General features: G+C 42.3%; 1 protein-coding gene across 1 annotated transcript; it reads right to left on the bottom strand.

Moving 5' to 3' along the window:
• Positions 1-1,725: 1,725 nt before the first annotated feature.
• LOC148003589 (disks large homolog 5-like) lies at positions 1,726-10,006 on the bottom strand. The gene is made up of 5 exons (XM_087568911.1): positions 9,845-10,006; positions 8,961-9,120; positions 7,498-7,629; positions 6,646-6,829; positions 1,726-2,513 (listed from the first exon to the last, which is right to left on the bottom strand). The coding sequence occupies exons 1-5, from the start codon at positions 9,972-9,974 to the stop codon at positions 2,508-2,510; spliced, it is 612 nt and encodes a 203-aa protein (XP_087425037.1). The 5' UTR covers positions 9,975-10,006; the 3' UTR covers positions 1,726-2,507.
• Positions 10,007-10,802: the final 796 nt, after the last annotated feature.

The following is a 10,802-nucleotide window of genomic DNA, read 5'->3' as shown; positions in this document are numbered from 1 at the left end:
TGGTACAACCATTCTGGATATCAGTCTGGAGGTTCCTCAGAAAATTAGACATTGCACTAGCTGAGGACCCAGCTATACCCCTCTTGCACATATATCCAAAAGATGCTCCAACATACAACAGGGCACATGCTCCACCATGTTAATAGCAGCCTTATTTATAATAGTCAGAAAATGAAAAGATCCCAGATGCCCTTCAACAAAGGAATGGAAACAGAAAGTGTGGTATATCTACACAATGGAGTACTACAGAGATATCAAAAACAATGATTTCATGAAATTCATAGGCAAAGAGAACGAACTAAAACATATCATCCTGAGTGAGTTAACCCAATGACAGAAACACACACATGGTATGCACTCATTGATAAGTGGATATTAGTCCGAATGCTCTAATTCTCCAAGATTCACAGACCAAATGAAATTCAGGAAGGATAACCAAAATGCTGATTCTTCACTCTTTCCTGTACAGGAGAAGAAGAATCCCTATTGAAGGGATAAGGAGGCAAAGTTTAAAACAGAGCCTAGAGGAATGGCCATTCAGAGTCTACCCCACGAGTGGCCTATACATATACAGCCTTCAAACTAGATAAGGTGGATGAAGCTAAGAGGTGCAGGCTGATAGGAACTGGATATAGATGTCTCCTGAGAGGCACAGCCAGATCATGTCAAATACAGTGGCAAATGCTAGCAGCAAAGCATTGAACTGAGAACTGGACCTCAGTTGGAGGAATTACAGAAAGATTGAAAGAGCTGAAGGGACTTGCAACCCCATAAGAACAACCATGCCTGCCAAGCAGAGTTCCCAGAGACTAAACCAGTACCAATCACTATACAGGGACTGTGCCATGGCCTCATCTGCACGTGTATCAGAGGATGGTCTTCTTGGGCACAAATGGAATGAGCAGCCCTTGGTCCTGCTTAGGCTGGGAAAGTGGATGGATGGTGAAGGGAACACCTTTATAGAAGAGGGGGAGGGTGATGGTATTCAGACTTATTTCTGGAAAACAAGGAAGGAATAACATTTGAATTCGAAATGAAAAATATCCAACTAAAAATCAACAACAACAAAATGGTATTTTGAGCTTTGAATCAAAATAAACCACAGTCAGGAAACAGAGAATTGTATGCCTATGGTTTTCTTCAAATATGCTCAGGGCCCAGGTAGGTTCTGGGCCCAGGCTGGACCAAGCAGGTTCCTGCCACTGACTGCTCCTCTATTCCTGTTTCCAGAGGCACCATGCAGAGTAATATTGGGCCAGAGATGTAGGCAGAGCTGGTCAGAAGTGGCTTTGTTTCCTGTGGTCTCAGGATTATCTGCATTCCTGGGTGTTCAGCATTTTCTGCCCCGGGATTTGGGTGCAGGATTCCCGATGGCTTTAAACTCCCTTGTACCATGTTTATATGTCCTGGGAGGTATTACAGAAAAATTAATGTTTATCCTACTAATTTGGTCAAAACTCTCATCGACAGAGTATAATTTAGAGGTAACTATATATTTGACAGCAAGCATACACAGTGGGTAATGTATGCATGATGAAGTTGAAATTCAGAGTTGGAAACACAGTGCACAGTGACTGTATAAATGCCTGTGAATCTCAGTCTGACTGGGAAGTGATATGATGCCCAGTCCTCATGAGAATGCAGAGATCCATCCTTTTCTGATAGCTGTGGGACTTCAGATGTTGACACTAATGACCAATAAAGAAGGTTCTAAGAAGTGAAGAGTTTGAGATTACTCCTTTATTGACCAGAATACATCCAATTTACTTGAGAGTAACCAGATGCAGGTAGTCAATATATACAGTCTATATCCTTATCAAAATAGAAAAGCAAATGAACAAAATAACAACAGATAAATAACAAATCTTCAAATGAATAGAAGGAAAACCAACTAACCAAAACAATTAAAAATTAACCAAACTTTAAATAGAGGAATTGCACTAAGCATTTTTTGCTGCTCCTTTTGCCGAATAGACTTATAGCCCGTGGCTTGCCTTGGAGACATAGTAGACAAGCAGTTAGTGATGGTAATAATCTTTTCAAGGGGAGTGGAAGTAGGTCTATTTTGTTGGAGTGGGGGTATTAAGGATAAAGCCTACCAATACTGAGTATAAATGATATTACAGACTTTGTCTCAAAGACGTTCCAATGTTGTGAACTGATCTCCATGAAACTCTTCTGGATGACCCATCAGGACAAGTACAAATTTACACGTGCACAGTCTTTCTGGATGACCAGCAGCTCTTGATTGATGTGCATCAGCACTTCTCTGGGTCCCTCAAAAAGTGCACACATGCTGGAGAGAGCCGAGGTGAAAGTAAGGCCTATTCAATCCAAAGAAGTTAAACTAAAGGAGGAAAATGCAGTCCACAATTGCTATGGACATTACAGATGAGACGTAATAGTGGTGTATTTGCTGTGCACACTTAGTTCTCCTCCTGTAGCTCTTCTCTCCAAGGGAGATCTTGTCCTGGTCTGTGTCATGTTCGAGTTTCTGCTAGAGAATTTCAGACCTAGTAGAGCAAGGGAATAAAGATTTAGTGAGTGGTTGTCAATTCAGCTCTCCCTCTTACATCAGCTCTATTCAGTTGGACAATCCAGCATGACCTGTCAGCTGAGGTCAGTCCCTGCATCCCCAAGTGTCCTAGAGTACCTGTGCTTGGATTTATATCTCAGCTTTTCAAACTGCTAGAATTTGAACTGTGGACTATGCACTGTACTGGGATTAAGAGAAAAATGAGCATTTTTTCCCACTGGTCCAGGTTTATTATATTGAATAATAACATTGTAGCTGGGTCTGAATCTGAGTTCAGGAATGGTATGAGCAACCTAGAATACCATGTGGATTCCTTCTGGAGAACATGCCCAGAATTAGGGTGAAAGTTCTGATTATGTTAGCACTGAAGGAACCTGCGTAGGTTCAATTTGTAACCACTGAGTCTGCAAATGCACAGAGAAGCCATCTCACATCCAATCCATGGGAATTGCATAGATCCTGTAATCACTGAGAATGCGCTCCATGCAAATCTTCCCAGCGTACACACGGACATTAAAGGTGATTGTGATGTAGAAACAGAACAGCACCCCTGTAAGTCTATGGCTAGTGTAAGGCAATTTGTGAGAGGACAGAAGAGAAAATGTCCTCAGATCTTTCCGGAGAGATCACAGGAAGAAAGGAGTAGAACATAGCAAGAAATCCAGAGGATCATATATATTGTTTCATGGGCAAAATTCACATGAACTGTACCAGAACAATACTCTGAGTAGCTCTTTAGCTGCCTGAAGCTGAAATCCAGGTGGGGTGGTCATCCACCCAAAAAGGGTATTTATATAGGGAAGGATATTCAAATGGCTTCTTCCAGCCTGTGTTCCTACCTGAACATTAATGCTTAATGTAAAGATTCCCCAGGATTCGCTGGAGGCATAAAAACAAATGTTGAGTGTGATAAGTACATAGTGGCCAGAGCCCATATACAGCTCAGTCAGTGATGTGCTGTCCTCCCATAAACCGTCATAGACTCAGGGTTCTTTCCCCATTAACAATCTGGCTTAGCAAGTCCCAAAGGCTGTGTAGAGCTGTCTTGTTGCTCAGCAAAGGATCATATGTTGGTGGTGGACTAGACTCCTGTTCTTGTTCACTCTTTCAGACTTTCCCCAAAGTGTGCAACTTCTTCTAATCGGAGCTGTCTTTACCATAGCCTGAGTGACTTCATGCCCAAAGCTAGAATCATAGGAAATCTCCATAACCAGGATCCAAATCAACAAATTTTCTCCCTGTAATGTGATTGTTCCACAGATAATTTGAATAAGTAAGTAAAAGCTTGCATGGATTATCTCACACTGAATCAGAATCTATGGAAGGGCTCCATCGTATGGTACACTTTCACTCCTTGGCTGATGGACGTCTGGATAGATTCTCCTTCAAGGTTACTCTGGGACCACTACAACACTGATGCTCCCTAGTTGCAATGGCAATACCTACTCCTTGTTGTGGAATCACTGTGTTAACTAAAACTTCTGTTCCACTTTCTGAACATGGCTTCTCATAGGGCTACCTGTTCTTACACTGTCAGACCCATTTGAAGCTCATCATTTCTCCTGACTTCATTGGCTGAAATTAACTGAGAGAAAATGATGTTGATTGACAGCACTTGCAGAATGCTACACAGATAACATAGGGGAGTGCTTTGGATTATCTGTGCACCTAAAGGGGCTCCTGAAACTGCCCTGCTCTTGCACCACAGCATAGCTATGGGGCTTTTACTGGATGACGATATAACTCCAAGCAACTCAATCTCAATGAATAAAATCCAAGCCAAACTCCCAGGGGAAGTTGTAGTGTGCCAAGGTAGCTGGAAAGAAATGGTAGCATGCAATGTGGAAAGCAACCTTGGAGAAGACACAGTGAGTGACATAACCTTCCAGTGGGATTTCACAATTCACAAAGAACAGAGAAGCAGAATAAACTCATGGATTTTTCTAGAGAAGCCTTGCCCTTACATCCCAGTACTCCATTCCTTTGATGTGCTCCAAAGGATTTCAATGCAGATCAGTAGTTTTGCCCATAATCACTTGAAAATCTAACTTTACAGGTGTTTTTGTGTCCTCTTTTTGAGGGTTGCATTTCTAAAGGATTTTATTGTCCTGCTTCTACACCATAACAAAAAGGGACCTGCAAGCTCTAGGCCTGTACCATTTGTTACCCCTGTGAAACACGACTCACTTGAACATATTTCCACTCCTACCCCAGACTTCACAAAATAATTCTGTTCTGAAATTTTTGGAAACAGAATAAATTAGTAATTTAAGTGTCCTTTTGCTGTACAGAGCTAGATGGAGATGCCAAATGACTGGGCAGCTCTATTTCATGTTTAATGGATGTAAAGTGAATGCTTAGAGTATTTTTCTCATGAAACTTGGAAATAGAGGGAAACACACGTTCACTACTGCAAACACACACACACATATACCCACACCACACACACACACACACACACACACACACACACGCACACACACTCATACACAGATACACACTCGCAAGCACAAATGAAAACTTTGCTGTTAGGCAGCACATTTCCTGTTGAGTGAGGAATTAGTGCAAACAATGCTGTGTACAAGTCTCTTAGACTCAAGCAGGCTGTGCTGGCCTGGCCTGTACTCATTTCCACTTGAGGAAACCTTTCTATGCAGATACTTGCTGGTCCAACAAGTAAGTTACACGTTCTGCACAGATAGCCTAAACAACACAACATCAAATCCTCAAGAGAGAGATTTCTAGGAAAAGACTCCATCAAGCTCTATGCTGACTCATCATAGGCCCCTCACTAAAACTACCGTTTCCTTCATAGAAGACTTTGGAAGCAACAAAGAAGACAGTGACTCATGGTCAGTTTCCAGGAACATTTGATCACTTTAGAGTTCCTGTGATATTAAAACAACCTCAATGTCAGTCAGAAAAAGGCTAAATAAATAACATACAGTGAATTTTCTGAAATGCAGCACTGTGTACAATATTGAGAGGGAATCTATCCTGAAAGAATGCAGTGCCCATGATATAGTCAGCAAAGCAATGTCAGCAGAGGGTTGCACTCTAGGATTCCATGCAAGATCATGGTGAAGCCAATAAGACAATCCAGAATCTTCCCGGGGGATAACACTGTTCAGGTAAAGTAAAGAAATCTAATCCTTATTTTTAAAATAGCTGAATGGTTTAAGAATGTGTTGAGACAAATAAGAGAGGGGGCTCCACTTGGAACTGGACGAATGATGCAAAGACTGCTGGCCAGCACAAAACAAGAAGCTTCATGTTTGTTGAGAGACCTAGGCTTAAAGGACTAAGTTAGATAATGACTGGACAAAACTGCATGTCATGAACTGGCCTCCCCGCATGCTCCCTAAGATGCAGGTCAGCACAGGAATGCACCTTTCTTGGTGAGAATTGGGGGTACATACGGATAACTTTGTTCTTGAAGTCTCAAGTCTCTCATGCCAACCCTCAGCCTTTGAGAAACCTTTTCCACATCCTTGCTCTTCTAACCAGCTTAAGGTTGTAAGGCCCAGTTATGAACTCTCCAGGAGCACTCAAATAAGACAGGACTGACATACTGATACACAGGCTCTGTAGTTACCCAAGATCTATGAAGCATGAAGTCACCATCTTCATATACAGGGACATGAGGGGAGGAAGAACAAAAGCCACCACAAATGACAATGAGAACCATTTCTTTGGCATTTCCACCAGGCTCTCCTCCTTGAAAACTACTTACTTCCTGAGTCTCACACGATTCCTGTAAAGAAAATGAGCTCCAGGCTTTTGCTTCATCCCTCAAAGCCCTGTTCTACTCTAAAGAGGGGCTCCCACATAGCACCCTCCATACATAATGGCATGTAGTGCTGTGCTGTGTGATCAACCTATCTCCCTTAATGAAGTGCAGATTCTCGAAGAGCAGGAGCATTTGCTTTCCAAACATGCAGTTTCTTGAAAAGGTACTATCTCCACAGAAAGCCTTGTAAACCATCACATGAATGAACACTTGGATGAGACCTAGGTCAGGACATGGATCAGTCAATAGACAGTTACATTGGTTTGTCTATGGTTATGGTGAGACATGAGGACAACCTGACCCTGAGCCCTAACGCTACCTGCTGTTGCTTGGCTCTGGGGTCAAAGATGTTCATTCCGGCCTCTTCACAGAGCCTCTTTGCCTCCACAGAGGATGCTGGCAGTTCAGTCTGCTCCACCAGCAGTTCTCTCTTCTCATTCAGCAAAATCTGTATATTGTTCTTCAATTGAGCTTGTTCACGCAGGAGCTGGGAGTGCCTGATGCTGAACCACAAACAAAAAATGGTAAATCCCAGCCAGCTTCTATTTGCCTGTCACTCCTGCAAGTCCAATCATCCCTTCAAGGGTCCTCATCCTCAGAAATCACCAGCATAGAGCCACACTATACAAGTTAGCACCAATTAGAGGAGGTCAAATCCAGAATCCACATTCCACATGAATCAAAGTACTTCTGAAAATCCTGACACTAAGACGGTTTATATAAATCAAGGAAGAAGAAATGGTCCATAAGGGAGCTCGTATGTCCATGGTATGGTGAAACCATCTTCACATTGTGGGGAAAGCCCCTCTGAGGGGTAGTTGAAGACCCAATAGCTATACAATCTTTCCATGTGTTTCTCGTGGATCACAGATCTTTAAATCTCCTGTCAGAGTCCTAGAGATCCAGAGTTGATTGATATTCACATCATGGTGCAAACCTTTTCTATCTAGAGGATCTTAAAAGGGGAAAATAAAAATTGGAGGGTCTTCTACACCCTTCACATGTACGACAACTGAGGCCAAGAGCTACAAATCTAAGACCGTTGCCAGGAGGCAGCCTTCTTGTTAAGAGTCACACACTACAGAACCAGAGCCCTGAATTTGTTCAAAGTCATACAGGACAGAAGCACTCCCTGCTTAGTGCTGGGTTCTCATCTCTGTCAGCGACTCACCGGTAGGAACTGTTCACTTGTATGAGCTCCTTGTACCTCTCCATGGCATCACTTATTGAGTTGGTCATCATTTGCATAGCCATCATTCTCATCTCATGTTCGGATTGAAGGACTGGCAATTCGACATGCAGCCTGGGTTAGGTCATGGCCAAAGGAACAAATAACCTTTTGAACACATGATTTCAGAATTACGTGAAATGTAAATAAAAAATATATAATAAAAAATTTCAAAATCAAGGAATGGTGGAAGGGAAGAAAGTGGCAAACTCAAAAACCAGACCAAAAGACAACAGTGAGACTCAATCCACAGAAAATATTTCTATGTAAATAAGCATACATTAGTTTTGAAATAAGGACTCCTTGGAATCCTGAGAGATATGGTTCTGCAAAGACTCACTATATAGGAGTGGGCAGAGCCTGAGAGCTGCCTGTTTGGGAATAACAACTGTCAAGACCACAGTGACCATTTCTAGGTCACAATAAACAATCCCTGGATAGTTAAAAAAAATAAAAAAATAAGATCAAAGCAGGTGAATCAAATTAGGTAAAATCAGACTGTTCTCTCTATTACTTAAACTCAGTATGTACCACATACTTGCTCCTTCAAAGTATTTGTACTGGTTAAGTTTATTATCCTGGGCACAGGACAACAGAGTCACGGTACCAGTTGGAGGGACCTGACCTTCAAGAGCTGGCCAGGTGAGCATGATGGAATTGACTAGTTCAGGAAGAAGATTCCTCCAGTCTGTGCCACAGCTTTGGGCCCAAGAGAAAGCTGTGATGACATTTCTCTTGTTTTGAAAGCAGGTGTACTCAATCCTTGGTTTCTATCGTTACATGAATTCCCAGAGGGCATAACTAAGTTTGACAGGGAAGAGGATTTATAGCACCTCCTCCCCTCGGGAGAGTCCTGGGTGCCACCAAGGTATACAGAAGGAGCAAAGTGCTCTGTTGATCAGTGTGGGCCTCCACGTACTCATCACTATCATGAACTGCAAACTGTTGATCAAACAAATCCTCAGACCCCATCAAAGGTCCCAGACGTCGTGATCCTGAGTAAAACACCACATATACTTCCACATACATACACACCAACCCATATCCAAACACGTTTAGAATGTCAACTACATCCATGGAGGTGCCATAGAATCAGTGTATAATGAACAAATTCAGAGGAAAGAGTGATGACGTGCAGGCATTTCAATCACACGCACAGTTGCAGCAAGTGTGACACGGTCCTTCTAGCTGTTGACAGAACCAATGCTAATCCAAGAGGCTCAGGGTCAAGTACAAAAGTGGTTGACCCTAAACACACAGCACCTAGCTCATCTCACAAGCAAATGCCTGCCAAATCTCCTTAAAATCCAGGATGAGAGGTGAAACTCTCTCGTGCTATGAGTAAATCTTGAGGTAGTAGAGAGAGAGCGCAAGACAGTGAACAGGTTACTGGGCATAATGACTACCTGTGGTCCCACTCATCATAGATATAAAGATCCAGGATTTGGTAAAGTTCATCCCTCTCGAATTGACACTTCTGGATTTCAAATTTGAGTTCCTCCAGTTCCTTTAGACACTCCTCTTGCTGACTGATGACATTTTGGGATGATGCCTTCCTACCAAAACCTGTAGATAGATAAACACAAGTGAATTTGCATATTTGAACCAATGGGCAGAATAGATCATTCTGAATCCGAAAAGGAGGTGGAGGAAGGGAAAATGGTAGAGACTGGGTGAATCCCTGAAAGAGCAGAAAAGCTTTCTTAAAGGTTGATTCTTAAGCTATGTCCCTCTTCCCAACCTCTAATGCCATACACGTGCCACACTATTACACAACCTCCCGCACTGAAAGTTATAATCTGACTGAGACATAAACATCTGCGACATTGTTATCTCATATCAGATGTGGTGCAGATAATCCTCGAGTTCATAATGACTTCATAATGCTTAGCACCATCAAGCTCTAATCATGTGTATTCCAGCCCAAAGTGTCTGAGAACTCAATTCATGACTAGGGGTGCATCCTTCTTTGTTCTTGCCATCAGAGACTTATGTAACCTACAGTAATCTAGAGGATGAAGTGCTTCAACTCCCAACCATGGATGGTCACATTGTTAATCTCACAGTGCCTCCTCCTGCCAATCATTGACACTCACAGTTAAAAAGCTTCAAGAAAAGACACTGAAGTCTTACAACTTTATGGCTTTCTCTCAAATTAAAGATCAGGAACTCCTGACTCTTGGTTTGTTTTTGAAAAATCCCAAGGCTCCTGCTTGTAAGGCCTAGTCTTAGAAGGCACATCTCAAACCTACCTCCTTGAGGATGTTCCCCAACTCTGCCCACGACTCACCAAGCCTTCCCCAGAATGATTTCCTCCTTCCTGTTTCACTAGAGAGGGGGTCAGCTTCCCTTTGACCTGGTGCGGTCTCTACTTGATCAACACTTTCCTTCCGAAATAGCCTGAGCAGCTGGTGAAACATGCCTGCTTGTGAACCCAAAGGGAACTGAAGTAATATCCCAAAGGCAGTTGGTGTCACCACAACACTGGTGACATCACAGAAGATTCTAGGGAGCTCTTAGATACAATAGAGTATCCAGTGAACGGCTTGCTGTTGATGTCACTGGAAAGTTCTATGGCCTACCTACTAACCAGCTCTCCCCACACTGATGAATTTCTTTGGGGACCCTTTCCTCCAGTCTCCCATGTGTCACTGGGAATACCATTTGGCAACCTCTATTTCAAAGCTAGATATGTCTCTCTGCTTCATTAGAAGTCAACAATGCTTTTGCTGGGGAGGGTTGCTTACAACCCTGAATTGGAGAACAGATTTTTCTTAGCACCCAAATCTCTAGGGACCAAGGAGGAGGGAGACTTTTCTTAAAAGTAAATCTACTACTCGAGACAATGCATGTGACATACATTTCGATTCCTGAGCTTTTCCCTTTTTCTGGAGGCCAATATGTTTCTTCTAGACCTCTGAGTGTATAAAACCTGGAAATATTTGCTTACTGTGCAGTCCTTGACAGCTGACATTGTTTCCATTTACATATCCATGTATTTCACAAAATCAATGGTCTATAATCCTATTTTTTTGCAATAAAAACTCCTTTTACTTGGGAACATAGGGATCAACTACAGGGCATATATAAAATAATAAATTTCTGTCCGTTTTATATATTATGTAGGACATCCTCCCTTTCTCAAATATAACAAGACAATCAAATTGGACATCAGTGAGCAAATGTCAACCTGGACCTTGTGTTACTGCATTGTAACTATATAACCTTCAATTCTCCAATATCATTCT

Source organism: Rattus norvegicus, chromosome 9, assembly GCF_021556685.1.
Source record: "Rattus norvegicus strain SHRSP/BbbUtx chromosome 9, alternate assembly SHRSP_T2T, whole genome shotgun sequence".
In the NCBI taxonomy this organism is placed as follows: domain Eukaryota; kingdom Metazoa; phylum Chordata; class Mammalia; order Rodentia; family Muridae; genus Rattus; species Rattus norvegicus.
The sequence above is the reverse complement of the archived record's forward strand: the minus strand, read 5'-3'. Positions and strand labels throughout refer to the sequence as shown.

Coding starts and splice junctions, on each gene's coding strand:
- LOC148003589 (XM_087568911.1), bottom strand. CDS start 9,974: ATGTTTCACCAGCTGCTCAGGCTATTTCGGAAGGAAAGTGTTGATCAA. Junction 9,121..9,844: donor ATCATTCTGGGGAAGGCTTG/GTGAGTCGTGGG, acceptor ATCTATCTACAG/GTTTTGGTAGGAAGGCATCA. Junction 7,630..8,960: donor TATGATGAGTGGGACCACAG/GTAGTCATTATG, acceptor GACCTAACCCAG/GCTGCATGTCGAATTGCCAG.